The sequence below is a fragment of the Dendrobates tinctorius genome, unplaced genomic scaffold (genome assembly GCF_039654945.1).
Source record: "Dendrobates tinctorius isolate UK_male_01 unplaced genomic scaffold, ASM3965494v1 ptg000147l, whole genome shotgun sequence".
NCBI lineage: Eukaryota > Metazoa > Chordata > Amphibia > Anura > Dendrobatidae > Dendrobates > Dendrobates tinctorius.
The window spans coordinates 18199200-18221302 of NW_027361814.1; the positions used below are offsets into that span (position 1 = coordinate 18199200).

General features: G+C 41.3%; 1 protein-coding gene across 1 annotated transcript in view; it reads left to right on the top strand.

The window, feature by feature from the left end:
• Positions 1 to 10136: 10136 nt before the first annotated feature.
• The window catches only part of LOC141049766 (opsin-VA-like), a 70506-nt gene continuing 58539 nt past the window's right edge, over positions 10137 to 22103 (top strand). Inside the window, exon 1 of the mRNA XM_073546508.1 lies at positions 10137 to 10765. Coding sequence (XP_073402609.1) covers positions 10420 to 10765 — 346 coding nt within the window. The 5' untranslated portion in view covers positions 10137 to 10419. The remainder of the gene's footprint in view (positions 10766 to 22103) is intronic.

Sequence of the window (22103 nt, forward strand, 5' to 3'; positions counted from 1 at the left end):
TGTTTAAGGGGGTGGGTGTTGGTATCAGCCCCTTGTTGGGCAGAGATACTAAGAGTGGTAGGACAATAAGCCACATGGTCAGTTAGTTCATGCTGTGTGCTTTGAAGGACAGGGATCTGCAGCTGTGACTGGATCCTGGCATCATGTATGGAGATTGGAGATCATTTTGCCACATGGAATTGTGATGTCTCACCACCCTACTGGATTTGAGGACTACTAAAGACTGTTGTGTGGTGACTTGCAAAGGGCTGGGATCTTATGCTGAAGTGAGATCCCAGTGACCGTGTGTATTGTTAGAAGCTGCCACGTGGGACTCTGTTGTGTCCCTCATCTGCTGGATCCATTGAATTCACGCAAGGACTATGTCTATTTTCCTGGTGTCCTATTGCCGGGTGGCGCCCCCGAATCTGCTCCCTTTGTGTGGGACTCATTGTGGACTCATTACTGACACTGCAGAATTACTTTCTTTTGTGTTGCTCCAGTTCACTGTTCCAATAAATCTTGTTGGATTGTTTATCGGCCTGGTGTCTCTTCCTGCTCTGTCTCATACCCCGTCACAGGGATTTCCAGTTTTTTTAACATACTTGCTGTTTGTTTTTTAAAAAAAAAAACAGTTCTTTTATCACTATCTCCAAGTCCAGTGCTGAGTTGCCGTCCCTGCTCCTGGTGTGTCTGTTGTTGACTGCTGCGCTGACGACATATCGACAGTGCTGCAGCCAATAGTTGGCAGAGCATGCTGCTGAACTCACTGACTGGTTGCAGTGCTGTCAACGTGAAATAACAGACACACCAGGAGCAGCGGCGGGGACTCAGCAATGGACCTGATGAGGGTGAAAGGGGTTTTCCAAATCCAGGAAACCTTTAACAAAGAGTGAGGATTCTGAAAGATGATGAAAGATGATTTTAGCTGACCGATGACAGGCCACCTTCATCTGGAAAGTAGTCAGCTTAAAATCTTAGTCCCATAGTTGCTAATTTATTGAGGATCTCATAATGATCCCAGAAGCATTGTTCGTCCTTCACCCAGTATCATTAACCAGACATTATATAGTCAATATGGACTGTAATGTTCTGTGTCAGCTTAACGATTGTTCATTAAATGAGGGCTCAATCAAGCGGTTGTTCAGCCATCAATATACAGTAAATCAGACAATAATGAAGTAAGGCTGATGAAGTAGTCGCAGCTGGGTATCTTATTGCCATATAAGGTCTTTGTTTCCATACATACTACGTTGATTTCCCTTTACGCCAGGATCCGCTTGTCTAGCATTTACTGATATGGAAGAGCAGCGTGGATTCACAAAAAATACTCAAACTAAAACATATAAATATACCCATAATGCAGTGGAGTTATCATTCAAAGAGTTTCCCTCTGATTCTCCGACTTAGGCCGGAGTCAGACTTGCCGTATGAAAAATTGGTCTGACAACACCTAGTCGTCTAATGGTTAGACAGAGACCTGGAGAGGCATACAAGCCACAGTGTCTTGCACCCACTGTGAAATTTGGTGGAGGATCGGTGATGATCTGGGGATGCTTCAGCAAGGCTGGAATTGGGCAGGTTAATCTTTGCGAAGGACGTATGAATCAAGTTGCATACAAGGTTATCCTGGAAAAACAGTTGATTCCTTCTGCTCAGGCAATGTTCCGTAACTCTTAGGACTGGTTTTTCCAGCAGGACAATGCACCATGCCACACAGCTAGGTCAATCAATGTGTGGATGAAGGACCACCACATGAAATCCCTGTCACGGCCGGCCCAATCTCCAGACCTGAACCCCATTGAAAACCTCTGGAATGTAATCAAGATGAAGATGGATAGTCACAAGCCATCAAATAAAGAACTGCTTAACTTTTTGTACCAGGAGTGGCATAAGGTCACCCAAAAGCAGTGTGAAAGACTGGTGGAAAGCATGCCAAGACGCATGAAAGCTGTGATTAAAAATCAGTTATTCCACAAAATATTGATTTCTGAACTCTTCCTGAGTTAAAACATTTGTATTGTTGTTTCTAAATGATTATGAATTTGTTTTCTTAGCATTATTTGAGGTCTGCAAGCTCTGCATTTTTTTTGTCATTTTGACCATATCTCATTTTCTGAAAATAAATACAAAATTTAGCGCTTGGAAATTCGAAGACACGTTGTCAGTAGTTTGTAGAATAAAAGAGCAATTTACATTTTACTCAAAAATATACCTACAAAGAGAAAAATCAGACAAATTGAACATTTTGCAGTGGTCTCTTATTTTTTGGCAGAGCTGTATATATCAGTGACACACATATATATATATATATATATATATATATATATATTTCATAGAGAGATATATAGAAGAATAGCCTGTAATTCTTTTGTCGGCTTCTGTAAAATCACTGCAGGAGCCGACAGGATAGGAGAGATGGATTACATACAGTAAATCCATATAGAATAGGTAGATATATACATATCAGTGAGAAATACAATTAGTATAGTGTGTGTGCAAAATACTGGAGATGTATTTAATGAATAAAAGATTCTTTTACGCAAAAGAATGGCGTGGGGTCCACCTATAATTAATAGCCAGCAATGGCTATGCAGACAGCTGAGGGCTGATATTATTAGCCTAGAAAGGGGCCATGGATCCTTCCCCCCCGGCTAAAAACATCAGCTCTCAGCCGCCCCAGAAAAGGCGCATCTCTAAGATGATGCACAGTTCACCTCTATATAGCTGAATTACAGCATTGCTATGAGCTCCGACCACAGGGTGGTGCTCATAGCAATCAGGCATCAACAACCATAGAGGTCTCCAGGAGACCTCTGGTGGTTGTGATGGCAATGCATCGCTGACAGGGGTCAGCGATGCGCGTATTTCCAGCCCAACGGCCGGAAGTGCTTGTTAAATGCCGCTGTCAGTGTTTGACAGCAGCATTTAACTAGTTAATAGGCGCGGGTGGATTGCGATTCCGCTCGCGCCTATTGCGGGCACATGTCAGCTGTTGAAAACAGCTGACATGTTGTGGCTTTGAGGTGGGCTCACCACCGGAGCCCACCTCAAAGCGGGGGATACTGCCAGCTGACGTACTATTCCATCAGCTAGCAGTAAGGGGTTAACACAAGGAAAGAACAAAATGTAGCAAAATGTGTTGCAAATGTGGAATGTGCAACTTTTTGCGCTGAAAGATGCAAATTAGGTTATAGAGCATTTTTTATTTTATACAAACTCGTACATGTGCACTGGCTGATTCAGACGACTGATTGCACATGCGGTCAGTGTGCTGCTGTGCTCAACTATCTGCACACGGACCGAATATGCAATCGTCTGAATGATCCAGAATAGTGAGGCGCGAATGTGTGTTTGAGTTCCCGCACCTGCATGTCTCGCAGCTGTTTGACAGCCACAACACATGCATGGATTGCATAACAAACAGGGAATCCCAGCATGTTTTGCAGCTATCGAACAGCCGCGAGACATGCAGCCGCGTGGACTTCAAGAAATTTTTTGAGCACACCGAAGACACTCGGTTAGCACACGAGCATGCTTTGATAACACTTTAGCACATTCGCTCATCACTAATCCAGAACTGTTATAACTCTTCATATAAATTTAACCTTTTTTCAACATAGGATATTTTAGTATGTCCTAGGTTGGGTCCCCATGAAAGGAGTTGGCTCCAGAGCTGAACCCGCACCACACCCAGCAGAAGCACCCATCATTACACAGCCGGCAGCTGCCCATAACAGCAGTAACCGTACGTTGCACAGATCACTGCTGACTTATCATTTATATATTGTTGTCAATCACTGACAGAAGCATTTGAATGATGTGATTGCCAGTTCAAGTGTGCATCAGCTTCCATTTCCCCTTCCGTTCCCTACAGTGAGACTGCAGAGTGCCAATGGGTTATCTTGACAGCCAGGTGCCTGCTAAGGGCTGCCATCTTTGTCCTCCTGTGAAGCTCAGCCTATGGCCAGGCTTTATAGGAGAACGTCATTTGTCTATATATTACAATACTATAGTATTGTGATCAGTCAGTTGCCTAAAAAATAACTAAAAAAGATAGCAAAAAAATAAGTTAAAATTAAAGACATATAAAAATTCAAATAGAGATGTGTATATATATATATATATATATATATATATATATTTGGTAAATTCATTTTTTTCTCATTAATGTACACTCTGCACTCCATCTTGACTGAAAAAAACTGAAATGTATAAATTTTTGCAAATTTATTAAAAAAGTAATACTGAAATATCACATGGTCATTAGTATTCAGATCCTTTGCTCAGACACTCATATTTAAGTCACATTTCCTTGTGATCCTCCTTGAGATGGTTCTACTCCTTCATTGGAGTCCAGCTGTGTTTAATTAAACTGATAGGACTTGATTTGTACAGGCACACACCTGTCTTTATAAGACCTCACAGCTCACAGTGCATGTCAGACTAAGTGAGACTCATGAGGTCAAAGGAACTGGCCAAGGAGCTCAGAGACAGAATTGTGGCAAGCAAAAGATCTGGCCAAGGTTACAAAAGAATTTCTGCAGTACTTAAGGTTCCTGAAAGCAAAGTGGCCTCCATAATATTTAAATGGAAGAAGTTTGGGACCACCAGAAGTCTTCCTAAACCTGGCTGTACAGCCAAACTGAGCAATCGTGAGAGAAGAGCCTTGGTGAGAGAGGTAAAGAAGAACCCCAAGATCACTGTGGCTGAGCTCCGCAGATGTAGTAGGGAGATGGAAGAAAGTTCTACAAAGTCAACTATCACTGCAGCCCTCCACCAGTCGGGACTTAATGCAGAGTGGTCAGACGGAAGCCTCTCCTCAGTGCAAAGCACATGAAGTACTCCCAGACTATGGGAAATAACATTCTCTGGTCTGATGAGACAAAGATAGAACTTTTTGGTGATAATTTTAAGCGGTATGTGTGGAGAAAACCAGGCACTGCTTATCACCTGCTCAATACAACATCAACAGTGAAACATGGTGGTGGTAGCATCCTGCTATGAGGATGTTTTTTAGCTACAGGGACAGGACAACTGGTTGCAATTGAAGGAAACATAAATGCGGCCAAGTAGAATCATAGAATCGTAGAGTTGGAAGGGACCTCCTGGGCCATCTGCTCAAAGCAGGATTCGCTAAATCATCCCAGTCAGATGTCTGTCCAGCCTCTGCTTGAAGACTTCCATTGAAGGAGAACTCACCACTTCTCATGGCAGCTTGTTCCACTCAAGTACAGAGATATCCTGGATGAAAACTTCTTCCAGAGTGTTCTGGACCTCAGACTTGGTTGAAGGTTCACCTTCTGACAAGACAATGACCCTAAGCACATAGCTAAAATAACAAAGGAATTGCTTCAGAACAACTCTGTGACCATTCTTGACTGGCCCAGCCAAAGCCCTGACATAAACCCAATTGAGCATCTCTGGAGAGACCTGAAAATGCCTGTATTTTTTTACAGGAAAGATGTATATTTTTGTACCGTGCTAGCCAGTAGATAGAAGAATACTTAGAATTGAGAGTCCTCAGTAGTTGATACCTTTTAATGGCTAACTGAAAAGATGGCAACACATTGCAAGCTTTCGAGACTACTCAGGTCTCTTCATTAGGCTGGACTAATACAACATCTGAAGAATCGCATATTTATACACAAGACAGCACAGAAATAACGCAATAGATAAGACAAGTGATGTGAAGCAGAATTGTCATTATGGGAGAGGGTTAAACATAAATATTGGAGCAGTTCATAGATAAGGAGCCTGAAAGCTTTATTGCCCTCTTATGGGGTCTAGTTCTGTGTTGTGATGACCCCAGAAGGTCTGAAGAGCAAATTCCTTAATTGATGTAAAAAGACATTTGTGCTTTATTTCTGTGCTGTGTTGTGTATAAATATGTGATTCTTCAGATGTTGTAGTATTCCATGCCTGATGAAGAGACCTGAGTAGTCTCGAAAGCTTGCAATGTGTTACCATCTTTTCAGTTAGCCATTAAAAGGTATCAACCACTGAGGACTTTCAGTTCTAAATATTCTTGTATTTTTCCTAAACGCTATAAGTATGTCTTTAAAAACTATGTCTTCCCTTTTTTCCTCCAGTTTGTTCATGTTGGGATGTCGGTGACAGTGGGCGTGCTATGAAGCTGGGAATGTTCCCCTGGCTTTACTGCTTACTGATGTGAAATTATACAAGTTACACAGGGGCACGGTAACATGATTAATGTGAAACCAATGTCTCCTCGACTAATCTGAAATGAATTAGCATATTGAAAATTGATTTTTAAGTTTCTTTTTTGAAATCACTTATACTGTACAAGGCTTGTTAGGCAGGATGTTAGCATAAGAACAAACACATGGTGGTGGCTAGGGGAGTAATAGTGACCTATCAGGTCTATTGTACTGGTACATAGAGATGCATTTGTATATAGCAGTACATCGCTATTTAACTATATCACATTTTTAATACACTTTTTAAAAATGAACAGCACAAACCAGAAATTACACAGAAAAATGTGCATCTCTGTAATTATAACAACCTGTACATGAAAGTAAACAGATAACAGTGTGCCTGGAAGCAGTGAGTTCACCCTTCAAAACCAGGACAGGGTCAAGCTGATCTGTCAGTATGGTGATGGACAGCTCAGCCATCCAATCGGAGGTTGGGACGTGCTGATCTGTTAGTGTGCTGAGTGTCAGTTCAGCTTCCAATCATGGCTGAGGAGTGCCAGGGCTTCTTCCATGTGTCTGTTATTCGAGTGACTACCTGGCTATTTAGCTAGTTCCCTGCCTCCAATTACTGCCAGTTGTAGCTTTGCTCAAAGTGTGTGTTTGCTCTGTTCTCTGTTTTCCTGTATTTGATCTTTGTTGCACGAATTTGGACCTTACCTTTGGCCATCCGTTTGCTTTGCCCTTTTTTCTTGATCCGCTATCTTCCCGGAATTTTGACCTCGGACTGTAACCTGACTATGCTTTTGCCTGTTGCATATGACAAGCCCTCTTGGTATCTGACCCCGGACCTCTTGACTCTCCAAGCCTCATGGCTTTTCTGTGAACAGCGACTAGCATCAAAGAGCTAAAAAAAAAATGAAAAAAAAATCTGCATGAAGTCTTAAAGAGAAATTCCTATCTTGTACAGTATTAAATTTATGGTAGATGGATTCCCACTGCTATTGCCACATTTAGTTCAACAGCTGAGCACATCACTCACTGCAGTCAGGGTAAAGGTAGTTGTGCCTGCAAGGCTCTCTTCATGTAGTTGTATGAAATGAAAGTTACAAAAATTGCCAGTCAATCATGCTTTGAATTTGTCATGAATGTAGGCATTGTTCCAACCCTTCCCTAGCCTTGAGTGCGTCCATAACTGATTTACAATTGGCTCATAAGTGAAGGATACAAGCAGATTTATATTACAAAGTTTCTTATATTTACTTGTACAATTCATCTGTGCAAAGTTTGCTAATACTATGTGATTATTTTATGTGATTCTAATTTTAAGCAAATCTAATATTTATAAATATTATAATTTCTGATTTTGTCTCTTTCCGGAAGGAAATTAATGGGAAAGTGCTGTACTAAATACCTACTTTCCATTTATTTACTAAAGTGGCATTCTTTCCATGGCTGTTGAGCAAGAGCTATATAAAATATCCAAGTAAACAATGTATGGATTACACTTACTGGTCTACCAGAGAGAACGGACTCTGCTCAACATGCCAGCTCTCTCCAGCATGCCTGCTCTCTCCAACATGCCCGCTCTTTCCAGCATGCCCGCTTTCTTCAGCATGCCCGCTCTCTCCAGCATTAGGTGCGCAGAGCGGTAATCATGGTCGAGTGGCTGCTTATCCACACTCTGGCTCCTTACAAGTAAAACTTGCCCCAGACTATATGTTCTGTGTGTAGTGCAGAACACTCATGTTTTGGCTGCAGGCCTCCACTGTCTCCATGATCCCGGATGCAGGAACAGTCGCATACAAATCAGGGGACACCCACGTCATATCTAACAGTTCACCTTAACTTAGAAGTTCGAATTCAATTGATGTTACAGCATAATACACTTCCATGTTCTCCGTTTGTTCAGTCTGAGCTATCCTTTCACTTATTGGCTCCCTCGGCCCCCAGGATACTCCGTCCAGCTTTGCAGTTTCCATAAGATCAGTCCCATCTTCCTCACACATTTCCCCATCCGGCTTCCTCTTGTAAGAAGAGAATAAGGCATGCTTCTCAGTGCCTAGTTTGGGCTGTAGGCCCCGGACATTACAGGAATGTCTGCTGAAGACAGTTGTCGTCATTCTCATACTGCCAAGCAGTTCGTACTTCTTGTTCCCTCCAGCCCTCTGGCCTTGAATTTCTGCTAACACTTTATCTACAGTATGTGAAATCTAATCTCCAACTCTATCTATCCAGGAAGTGTCCCCCTTTTTATATGTATATTAACTAGCAAACTCATTTCCTATATCTAACATTCCCACAACTTAATCTTTCCTATTCCTAATCTAAACTATGATGCCGATCCTATACCTGATGCTCTACACTTAACCTTATACTTTCCCTATACACTACACATAAAATACATTATACAATAATCACAATATATTACATTAACTGTATACATTGCTGCCTAGAAACTCTATGCAGTTTCACATATTAATACAGTCAGAAAAATACAATAAGCTCACACACTTTATACAAACACTGTTTTAAGAGGGAGAGGCATATGACAGCCCCTGTCACACCCTTACCCTAGCAGGCCCGCTCTCTCCAGCATGCCCATTCTCTCCCTCATATAGAAGAAAACAAATTACAACTAAGGTAAGAGCGCTCAAGTTCTTGGAGTTTAGCCTAGTTCGGGAGTGTGTACTCCGGGCAGACTCTGCTCACCCTTTTACTCAAAATGGGAAATCCATTCTCTCCTTTTGAATGTTTGGAGTGTACAGATCATCCTCAGCAAACACACAAAGGGGTCAAATATAGAAACAGGATGTATAGGTTTTTCGTTAAGAATTCTGGATGAATATTATTCCTTAGGAAGAAAATTAATTTCAGAAAGCTCATACACAAGTCAGACATGGGAAAAGGAGTCTGCTGTGCTGCTGCCTCTAATTTTGGAGAAGGCTTTCCATATAGAGACGTCAATCAAACCTAGCTGGGTGGGAAGAAACTCGGGTGGGGGGGATGTCAGTTCCGTCCCTGGACCTCTCTCTCTCTTCGTGCCTGGATTTTTCTCCCTGTACCCAGTTTGGTTTTCAAGATGTGTTATCTTTGAAACAGAGAATACAATATAACTATTCCTGATGAGGGAATCTGTCTACATTTCATGGTTTGAGCAATATGAAACAACTGACAAGTTTAAAACTCTTCTAAGCAAAAGCCATTCCTAATGCAACTTTTAAAACTTGGAATCTAAGCAAAAAAATGACTAAGGCGCATAATCAATTTTTCTCGAGTTGTTGCATTTGGCTTACTAATTATTTATGTCTCTAAATCTCAAAAGAATATTTGGAGATATTCACCTTTAGGTCTTTACTCTTCTGTGGGATCTCAATAATCCATAATGTATGATAATCCAGCACCAACTACATACCTTTTATACTGCAATAAAGTGCGTACATTTTTTTTTCACGTGACTTAATTTTTTTGCAACAACAGTTAGATTAATGAGACTTTTCCCCACTCAATAACAATTACTAGAAATGTCATTTCTGATTCTGCCTTGAGTACATGCAATGGCTTTTATATGCTGATTGTAAGCAGCAGGAACGGTGATTCAATATGCCAGTGGAAAGACTTTAAGGCAGCGTGCACACATCACATCTGACTGCCGTAATAAACAGCGATCGTGTTGATGGATCTTGTATTCTTCTTCTGCGCTCCTTGCGCAGATGTCGCATTGTCATTCTCAGACACTGAGAGGATTAACCTTCTTCTGGTATTTTACATTGCGCTTTTCCAGGAGGCTACTTCCACCCCTGTCATCATCTCCTTGCACTTTTATTAGCAGACAAGGCTATGAAACTGGTCCACACACTGTGTTGAGGAACCCAGCCTTCTTATGAGAAGGGAGGGGATTAACTCTTTTTCTGCATTTGGTCAGGGAGGGATCCCAGTGTTATGTTCCACTACAAAACAGGAATGCCTGGTGAGGTTTTCATCACTGCTGCTGTCAGCTGAAGGGTGACTGCACAGGAGCATGCCTGAATCCATGGCACATGTATATAAGGAGGCGTACACAAGATACAACATTTCTTGGAGTTCATTGATTGCCTTGGTGACTAACCTCCTGATGCATTTCTTTATTGGCACCCTTTAAAAACTTTTTAAAGAAATGTCCAGATTGTTGATACGATCTTCTCCAAGACTGCAAAATACTTTTTCTTCTTGGAAGACTCACAGATGAACTTATTGGCTGCCGCCTTTACTCTTACTTCTTCACGAAGTTGACAGCATCAACATGTCATCCAATGATTCTCTACCAGCCAACGCCGAGACGACCACCCAGTGGAGCCCATTTAATGGACCCCTGAAGTCCATTGAGCCATGGAACTTCCAACTCTTGACGGCTCTGATGTTCCTGATCACGACTTTATCAATTATCGAGAACTTTATCGTCATTCTAGTGACCCTTAAGTTCAAACAGCTGAGACAGCCGCTAAACTACATCATCGTGAACTTGTCAGTGGCGGACTTCTTGGTTTCCATTGTTGGTGGCAGTATTAGCATTGCCACCAATAGTAAAGGATACTTTTACCTGGGACCCTGGGCTTGCGTGGTCGAAGGGTTTGCAGTAACTTTTTTTGGTAAGAATTGGGCATTCAAAATCACATTGTTTTCCTTCACTTAATTTTTGTACCATACAGATGCAACAGAACTGAAAATGACGTTTACGGTAGGTGTATATAGGTTATATTCACAGTGGATTTTCCAGATCCAAATCTACTGCTTTTACCTAGAGCTGCATTGTGGATGAGGTTTCACAAAATCATATCCATAGACAGCAGGACAGCAGGGAAAAGCTAAACTCGAGGTAAGATCCGAGGCGTACCAATTTGTGCAAAGCGACCGCCGCTGTGTAAGTAAAATCCACAGCGTGCCAATTTATGCAAGATGACCACCACCGTGGAAGTTAAATCCGCAGGGTGCCAATTTATGCAAGACATCCGCCTATATGGAAATAAAATCCACAGCATGTCAATTTGTGTAAGACGACCACCGCTGTGGAAGTAAAATCCGCAGCGTGCCAGTTTGTGGAAGTTGACAGCCACTGTGAAAGTAAAATCCACAGCCTGTCAATTTGTGAAAGTCAATATGGAAGTAAAATCTGCATGTCAATTTGTGTTGCAAAAGTCATCGCATTATAAATTGCAGCAATTCCGCATCTACATCATATCCACACCAAAATCCGCAGCAGTTTCTGTCGCTTCAGATTTCGCTGCAGATTTTCCACCCCAGAAATGGCACATACCCTTACCCGTTTCTTCACCAAACTCTGCACTGCTACATCTCTGTACTTTAATCCAACAGGTGTTAGCCAAAGCGATTCAGCCGTTCTCCCTCCGACAACACTAGAATGATAGAATTAATTTAGAACATTCTGTACTGATGACATTAGAGAGGAGGTGAGATCAGATCTGCTACAAACAAGCACCTGGGAGCGTCGAAATATCCAGATCATATTAACAAATACTCATTTTCTCTATTTAAAAAGGAAAAAAAAACTAACAAAACAAAGTTGGATCTTCATCGTTGGGAATCCGGCTGCTTTAAATGTTCCCGCTGCTTCTGTTTGCAGCGGAAGTTTAGTTCTGGCAGTGCTGCCGCATGAGCTAAAAATCAAATGAATGGCATCTTATCCATTTATAGAACTTTTCTGAGATTTTTTATTTTCTGGGATATTTTTCTCTGTGTTTTACAAAAATAAGCAAATCTGTCAATCGGAATTAACCCTTAATAGTTCTATTGTCAGCAATAACTTTTTGGGTCTTCAATTTCATTTGCTCATAATACTGAATGTGAATGATATGGAAAAGGTCAATTCTACTTAAATGTATTAATATTTAGGTATTCAATCGTTGTGGGGGCAATAAACCAATATTTTTAAACTGCTTTTGGTTCACATGATTCTGCACTGTTTCCTGATTGGCTGTACCACCAGTTCTGGGAATTTCAATTCACACTGATATATGGTATATGTGCATGTGCTGTCAGGATTATTATATGCTACATGTGCTATCAGTAATACTACATGGTATATGTGCCATGTACATGTGATATCAGGGATGATATATGATATATGTGCTATGTGCTATGTACATGTGCTATCAGTAATACCACATGGTATATGTGCTATGTACATGTGCTATCAGTAATACCACATGGTATATGTGCTATGTACATGTGCTATCAGGGATGATATATGATATATGTGCTATGTGCTATGTACATGTGCTATCAGGGATGATATATGATATATGTGCTATGTGCTATGTACATGTGCTATCAGTAATACCACATGGTATATGTGCTATGTACATGTGCTATCAGGGATGATATATGATATATGTGCTATGTGCTATGTACATGTGCTATCAGGGATGATATATGATATATGTGCTATGTGCTATGTACATGTGCTATCAGGGATGATATATGGCATATATGCTATGTGCATTGCAATTAGTGATGCTGTATGGTATATGTGCTATGTTCATGTGCTATCAGGAATGATATATGGTCCTGTATATGTGCTACATACATGTGATACCAGGAAAGATATATGGTATATGTGCTATCACAAATGATATATGGTACAGGTTCTATGTACATGTTCTAGCAGGAATGATATATGGTATAAATGCTATCAGGAATTTTATATGGTATATGTACTATGGACATGTGCTAGCAGGAATGATATAGGTTTATTTACTATGTACATTGCTATCAGGAATGATATATGGTATATGTGCAATAGTATATATACTATTAACATTTGCCATCAAGAATGCTGTATGGTATATGTGCTATGTACATGTGCTATCAGGAATGATATATAGTACTGTATATGTGCTACGTACATGTGATCACAGAAATGATATATGGCATATGTGCTATCACGACTGGTATATGGTACATTTTCTATGTACATGTGCTAGCAAAAATGATATATGGTATATGTACTATTAGGAATGATATATGCCATATGTGCTATAGTGTATATACTATTTACATTTGCCATCAGGAGTACTATATGGTATATGTGCTATGTACATGTGCTATCAGGGTTGCTATATGGTATATCTGCTATCAGGAATGATATATAGCTATGTACATTTGTTTTTAGTTATACTGTATGGCATATGTGCCATGTACTTGTGCTATCAGGAATGATATATGGTACTGATTATGTGCTACTGTACAGTACATACATGTGGTACCAGGAATGATATATTGCTTATATGCTTTCAAGAATAATATGTGGTATATGTTCTATGTACCTGTGCTACCTGAAATTATATATGGTACAGTGTATGTGCTATGTACATATGTTACCAGGCGTGATATATGGTATAAGTGCTATCAGGAATGATATATGTGCTATGTGCATGTGCTAGCAGGAATTATATAAAGCACATGTGCTATTAGTGATGCATTATTCTTCTTGCAGCATTTCGCTACTAATCATTGGGGGGTGGAGCCAGGAGCAGCCACAGTTACCGCTCAATATACTGTTAACACGGCTGCAGTCACTCCCCAACATTTTGACTGGCAGACATCTCTGAAGCACGTGTGCGTGCAGGGTGAGAGTGCATAAGAGGCTGTCAATCAAAGTATCAGTGAGTAATTCTAGAGTAACAGCTCCCTGCACCACTCCAATGCTAGAAGGAAACGGCTGCAGGGAAGATAAAACTTAATTTTCCCCCTGTAGCTGCTACATCCAATAGTTGTTTTTTTTTTTTGCACAAAGTGGTTTAGTGTTCCAGATGTGCGTAGACAGAGTTATAAATTGATACATTATGGCTCTTTGAATAAGGTGAGAAAGCACACCAATAGAGAGGTGGAGTAGAATTTAGAATAACATTTCTAGACAAAAAAAGTTACATCTCAAGATGAGCCAAATGTACAAAATATTGGGCAAAATTTGGTGCAAAACCCAATAACTTTCAACTTAAAGTGTAAGTGTTGATTCAGGAGAATTTCTCTGCCTCTAGCTCCTCCTCTCTCCATAGAGCTTATAAGCACCAACTTTCATCTCCACCTCAGTAATGTGAAAGTCTGTCTTAACTGAACATAGATCTTGCCACAGAATACAAAGTTTACAAAGGGAAAGATCAGACCAGGAGAGGAAAGAAGCAGATTTCTCTGATTAGATAGTGTATATTCCAAAGTTTTATATTGTCATGTTTATTATTGTTTTATGAAAAAATGAAAAACATTCAAATGACTTTAACTCTTACTCCCCAAAAAATTACTTTATAAGTACCTAATAATACATGACACACATAGAAAGTATTATAAAGTGGTAGAACTTCTCATTTGTAAAGTGATTATGCTGTCTTTACATAAAGCAGAAAATCCTCTTCACATAGTAACATGGTAAGGATGCAAAAAGTTGTAAGTCCTTATTATTGGGGACAGTAGAAGAACTTCAACAAAGGAGTTAAAGAAGATGTTTCAGTCTTTTTTCCCTTAAACCCTCCTAATTAAAGTTGTGCTCAAAAGTTTACATGCCCCAGTAGAATTTTTGCTTAATTGGCCTTTTTTTCAGAGAATTTGAATGATCTCGCCAAAACCTTTTCACCACTCATGGTTAGTGGTTGGGTGAAGCCATTTATTGTCAAAATACTGTGTTTTCTCGTTATAAGTTAAAAAGACAACCCAAAACATCCAAATGACCCTGATCAAAAGTTTATATACCCCACTTCTTAATACTGTGTATTGCCCCCTCTAACAGCAATGACAGCTTGATTTTGTAGCAGTTGTGAATGAGGTTCTTTATTTTCTCAGACGGTAAAGCTGCCTACTCTTCTTGGCAAAAAGCCTCCAGTTCCTGTAAATTCCTGGGCTGTCTAGCATGAACTGCGTGCTTGAGATCTCCCCAGAGTGGCTCAATGATATTGAGGTCAGGAGACTGATATGGCTACTCCAGAACCTTCACTTTGTTCTACTGTAGCCAATGACAGGTTGACTTGGCCTTGTGTTTTGAATCATTGTCATTTTGCAACATCTAAGTATGTCACATGCGCAGCTTCTGGGCTGATGATTGCAAATTTGCCTCCAGTATTTTCTGATAACATGCTGCATTCATCTTTCCTTCAACTTTGACCAGGTTTCTTGTGCCTTTATAGCTCACACATCCCCAAAACATCAGCGATCCACTTCCATGTTTTACAGTAGGAATGGTGTTCCTTTCATAATAGGCCTTGTTGACCTCTCTCCAAATGTAACGTTTATGGTTATAGCCAAAAAGTTCAATTTTGGTCTCATCACTCCAAAGTACCTTGTTCCAGAAGTTTTGTGGCTTGTCTCTGTGATGTTTTACGTATTATAGGAAACTAAAGATACTTTGTGGCATTTGCATAGTAATGGCTTTTTTTCTGGTGACTCGACCATGCAGCCCATTTTTCTTCAAGTGCCCCCTTATTATGCATCTTGAAACAGCCACACCGCTAGTTTTCAGAGTCCAGTGTTTAAGCTGATGTTATTTGTGGGTTTTTCTTTACATCCCGAACAATTTTCCTGGCAGTTGTGGACAAAATCCTTTTTAGTCTACCTGACCGTGGTTTTGTTTTTACTGAACCCCTGATTTTCCATTTGTTAATCACAGTTTGAACGATGCTGACTGGCATTATCAATTCCTTGGATATCTTTTTGTATCCATTTCCTGTTTTATACAGTTCAACTACCTTTTCCCGTAGATCCGTTGACAATTCTTTTGTTTTCCTCTTGACTCACAATCCAGAAATGTCAGTGGCTGAATGAAAGATGCAAGAGTCTGTCTGGATCCCAGAAACTCACTCAGCTTTTATGCACACACTGATTACATGCAAACAGGTCACAGGTGAGGATGTTACCTTTAGTAGCCATTCAAACCCATTTGTGCCAACCTCTATGCATGTTATCAGGCCAAAATCACCATGGTATGTAAACTTTTGATCAGGGTCATTTGGATGTTTTGGGTTGTCATTTCTTTTTTTAAATCATAAACACAGTAGTTTGACAATAAATGGCTTTCCCCACACCACTAAGCATGATTGGAGAAAAAGTTTTGGTGTAATTATTCATATTCTCTGAGAAAAGGCCAAGAAAGCAAAAATTCTGCCGGGGTATGTAAACTTTTAGCACAACTGTATGTGCGCAATGTAGTGCAAGTATATTAAAAAAAGTATATTAAAATACTTTTCAATTGCAGTCTTCACAATTGCTGTCTTCTCAATTGCTGTATTTGCCAGTTTCCAGCACATTCGGTTACTCTTCTGGATGACATGACCACTCTTCAGTTTTGCCAGCTCACACAGCATCTTTTATGTGGTTTGGTGCTTCATGGATTTACATTAAGAAAGCGACTTATATTGAACCCTTGTCTCCTACTAGTCTGTTTTCAGGTCACATGGTCCAAAAGAGGATCGTAGTGCCGCTAAAAACAGGGAAAAACAGCTGTTAGTAATTATTTTAATACACTTACACTAGATTCAGGCTCGGACTGGCCTAGAGGGCATCCGGTGAATCCCCCAGTAGGTCCCCTACCCTGCTACATGAGCAGTAGCTGGTACAATGCACTTAATGGAAGCAAAGGTAACTTTGTGATTGAATGTAATGTAATATTTGCATGTAGTTGAACAGCGGGCCCCCAGAGTCAATATTATTGGTGGTCCCTAGGCACCCTAGTCCGAAGCTGACTACTTTACATACATAATTAAGACTGATTATGAAATTGAATTGCTGATACTTTTTTTTAATATATTTGTTTAGTATATTCTAAAAACATCTATGTGTAGAGAGAAGGGTAGTTTAATAGGTTATCTGGGGTCTCTGGGGGATGAGTAAATCTTTGAAAATGTGCCTTGTCATCTCTATTCTGGAGATATAGTTATTTCACATAAGTCAGTAGATTACAAATGCTATTCCATAGAAGAAAATGTAGACGGATGTGCAGTAGTACATATGTATACTATTTCTTAGGGACAGCACAAATAGTGATAGATTTTTCCAGTCATATGGTGTTCTCCATAGACAAAACCATATCTTAAACAACAGACAAGAGTTTACTTGTCATTTGTCTGATTTTACATGGTTTTATATATTTAAAGGAAATCTGTCATCCGGTTTTTTGATACCTCATCTAAAAGAAGGATGATGTAGGGGCAGAGACCCTGATTCCAGCTGTGTCACTTACTGGGCTGCTCGTTGTCAGTTTGAGAATATCACTGTTTTCTCTTCTGTAAATTTAGCAGCTCTCTGAATGCTGAGCTCTGTATAAAGAAGAAATTGACCATAACCGAAAGAAAATTTTCTCCCAATCCCCTAACGTTATGCATTCTCCTTCCTCCTTCACTGCATCTTGCTGACTTTCTGTTTTTGAACCAGTCATGCAGGAATAAGTGACCAGGCTCCTTTAATCTTTTCACCCCACTACCTGTACAAGTGACCCTATTCCCTCACATCTCCTCCAGTCCCTCTCCCTGGCTGTCACCACTCACCTAACTAAAATATTAAATCTCTCCCTCTCATCAGGTATTTTCCCTCCTCATTTAAACATGACTGTATACATCCAATACTTTAAAAGCCATCCCTCGACTGCTAACTACAGACCTGTCTCTAATCTTCCCTTCATCTCTAAACTCCTGGAACGCTTGATCCATTCCTGTCTAATCTGCTACCTCTCAGATACCGTGACTCTCTTCTCAACTCTTTCCAATCTGGCTTCCGCTCTTAATATTCTACTGAAACTGCCCTCACTAAAGTCTCTAATGATCTACTAACAGCTAAATCTAATGGTCATTAATCCTTGCTGATTCTCATGGATCTCTCTGCAGCATTTGACACTGTTAATCATCACCTCCTCCTCACTATGCTCCGCTCTATCGGGATCAATGACACTGTTCTCTCCTTGTTATCTTCCTACCTCCTACCTATCTGATGGCTCCTTGCCTGTATCTTTTGCTGGCTCATCTTCCTCTCCTATTTCCCTTACTGTCAGAGTTCCTCAAAGTTCTGTCCTAGGCCCCTCCTCTTCTCCTTGTACACCGTCTCTATTGGACAAACCATCAGTAGATTTGGCTTTCAGTACCACCTCTATGCTGATGACACCCAATTACATACATCGTCTCCTGATGACATCAACCCTGCATTACTACAAAATACCAGTGACTGTCTTTCCGCTGTCTCTAAAATTATGTCCTCCGCTATCCCAAACTGAATCTGTCAAAAACAGAACTCCTTGTGTTTCCTCCCTCCACTAACCTACCTATGCCCGATATTGCCATTTCTGAATGTGGTTCCAGCATTACTCTCCAGCAACATGCCCACTGTCATGGAGTCTTATTTGATTCAGATCTTTCCTTCACTCCTCACATCTGGTCACTCACCCGCTCATGTCACCTACATCTCAAAAACATCTCTAGATTTTGACCTTTTCATACCTTTGATTCAGTAAAAACTCTTACTATTGCTCGCATCCACTCTTGTCTGGACTACTGCAACTCTCTACTAATCAGTCTCCCTCTCACTAAACTTTCCCTTCTCCAATCGGTCCTGAATGCAGCAGCCAGGATCATATTCCTTTCCATCCACTACACCGATGCCCAGTGTCGGACTGGGATGCCAAGAGCCCACCTGTAACCAACTCCAAGACCCCACTCTTAAGCTACATGCAAATATGACATTATCCTCAATCACAAATTTATATAACAATAAAATGGGTAGATTGGTAAATGAATACGATGCCGCCTTTGTCTGTACATAGTCAATTAGGTATATTGTGCCAAGTACTGCTCACCCACCCGGGCCTGGCTGCGGTTGCCCTTGTTTAAGCCCCCTTGTAGGACTAATACATTTTGTAAAAAAATCAAACACATTTTTAAAGCGAACCTGTCAGCATGATTTTGTGGTGTAATACTACAGGCATTTTCATGTTGCCACAGTTGCACTGATTAAAATGATACCTGGGGTGAAGAAATCCATCTTGTGGTTCTTGTGTAATCAGTGTTAGAAGTTTTCAGTTGATCATATGCCTGTGCCCCGGGCGGGACTGTAGGCAGAGTCTTATTTTTTTGTTCCAAGACAGAGAAACCAAGGAGATACCTGCCCACAGGACGCCCCGAAGCACAAACAGTCTGTCTGTCTCTATGATGAGGAACATGTTTGTGCTTCGGGGCGGCCAGTGGGCAAGTCTTTCGTTGGTGTCTCTGGCCTAGAGCCAGAGGCGTAGCTAGGGGTTCAGCTCGGGGGGGGGGGGTGAATCATCTGAGTGGGCCCCTAACAGGAGGACATATCATTGGTGCAATCTGCGCAGCCCCACATGGGCACAAGAGGTAAGGGGGACCCATTTCTACCTCCAAAAAGGGTGCAATTTTGCATTTTTAGGGGCTATTGGGCTGCAAAGGGCAAATATATTGTTCTTGGACATGGGTCCTTTTCTGCCTGTGTCTACCTGTGGCCCCTAAACAGATAATCATGATTATAACTATGGTGGTATAGGGGAACCTCAGGAGATGACCACACTGTTATTGAAAATAAAAGTCAATACAAAGACCAACACTGATATTACCGCCATATGGTGGCATATAGTGGTAGATACCAGTCCTGCAGGACATATAGAGATTACTGCACAGTTATAGATGATGACTTACAGATGATGTTTTTTTCTGGTGGACTCATGCAACTTTTCCCGCCTTTTCCATCTTTCCCAGACCAGACTTCTCCAGCCCGGACACATCTGCAGAGATTACAGCAAAGACACACATCTGTCTTCTCATATTTCCAGCACCAGTCACATGTAGAACCATGAAATACTGGAATGTTGGAGTTGGAAGGGACCTCCATGGTAATCGTGTCCAACCCCCTGCTCAATGAAGGATTCACTAAACCATCTGAGACAGATGTCTGTCCAGCCTCTGTGTTACCAATTTCATTCAAGGAGGACTCACTACCTCTATTGGCAGCCTGTTCCACTCTTTGATCACCCTCACTGTCAAAAAGTTTTTTCTAATACTTAATGTGTATCTTCTCCCTTTCAGTTTCATCCCATTGCTTCTCGTGTTTTCATGTGCAAATGTATTCCCAACCTGCACAAACTCCTCATCCTGCCGATACCCAATACTGAGCTGCTGCTGCCGTATGTGTCCCTATTACTGCACCTGCTGTGTGGTAGAATACCCGTGCTCCTCTTACTGCCCCACATAGTAATGCCACCACTATGTCTCATACATCGTTGTTATGAATGAGTCACCGAGGAGGAAAAAACAAAAAGCAAGCTAAGCCCAGAAAACCGGAAAGGTTGGTAACTAGCGGATTGCAGACCCCTGATCCTATCCACAACAACTAGCAGTAGCTGTGGAGCATGCCTACGGTGGTCCTAGATGCCTCGTCACGGCCGGAGAACTAAATAAGAAAGAAAGGGAAAATCTAAACTGCCCCAGAGCAGACCCCAAAGCAATAGACAGCCCCCAACATGTATTGTCGGTGAAACAAGATGAAAACACAGACACAGATAGAAAGATAGGCTGAGCAAACGATGGGGCCCTCACTAACTAGAAAGGACAGGAAAGAAAAGCCGCTGTCTGCAATCACACAAAAAACCCTGCCAAAAATAAAGTCCAACACGTCTGATAGAAAAAGGCCCTGAAGTCGCTAGACTTCAAAACACTATATCAGCACTCAGGTATATTCTGAAGACAGAGCAAAAGAGATCAACTGATCAGAGACAAAATGGGGATTCAGCCCAGTCCCAGCCAGGGCTGGCTGAACACAAAAACTAAGTAAACCAGACAAAAACTCATATGAACAATAGCAGAGAAAACTTAGCTTTAGGAAGGCAGGAACCAAACTGGAAACCAGAAGACACAGTCAGGAAAAATCACCAGCAAGAAACTAGGGAGTCGGCTGCCTTAAATCCAATCAGAAACTCCTGATGTCCAATCGCAGTCCTCTTCCTCAGGTGGCCGGTCAATGCCATTTAGATCAGCTTCATTACCTCCCTTCACCAACAGAGGGAGTCCAGATAGAGAACTCACTACTCCTCTGTCAGCACAGCCAGCTCCATAACCCTCACCAGAAGCCAGAGGAAAACCTGAAAATGAGCTCACAACACATCGTAATAATACCTCCTTTGTGCTCTCAAGATGGTAAAATTGCCCCCTTGAAAATATTAATTTCCTGTGCATGTGCCCTCCAAGTTTTGTCCCTAGAAAGTAATAATACTCCATGTGCAACTTTGATGGTCGCAATATTGAGAGCCCCTATAACAATATTGCTTAAGTGTCCACTTAACATTTAATAATGTCCCCTGAGTTCTCCATGTATAATTCCTCTATATTCAGTATGCTGGGCCCACAGCTCCCCTATACACAGTATGATGATCCCACAGCTCCCCTATACACAGTATGATAGGCCCATAGCTTCCTTATATACAGTATAATGGGCCCGCAGCTCCCGTAAATACAGTATGATGTTCCCCTATACATAGAATGATATCCCCACTGCTTCTCCAATACACAGTATAATAGTTAATAGCGTTCAGGCACCGTGCGGCGCCTGCACTGAGAGCCCCTCTGCAGGGAGGAAATTAACTTTATTCCTCCCGGCAGCCATGCTCTTCCAGTCGTAAGGGTTGCGCTGGCATGGTTTCAGTCACCGCTCTGTGTATAGAGAGTGGCGGCTGTAACCTCACCCCAGCACTGACTGACAGCCGCCTCAGCCCCCTCTGCCATCAGGTAGTTACCCTACTGGTGCCCCTATAAATATTAATGCTTCTTAAGTGCCCACTTAATATTTAACTGAGTCCCCCTATGCACAGTAGTAATGGTCCCAGCATTGCTGATATGAGCAGGGGGTGGTGTGATGCCCCTCCCCCACTTCAGCCCCCACAATACCACCATCCTCTCACATTAACCCCCCAGTGCCTTCCCCCCACAATATTCC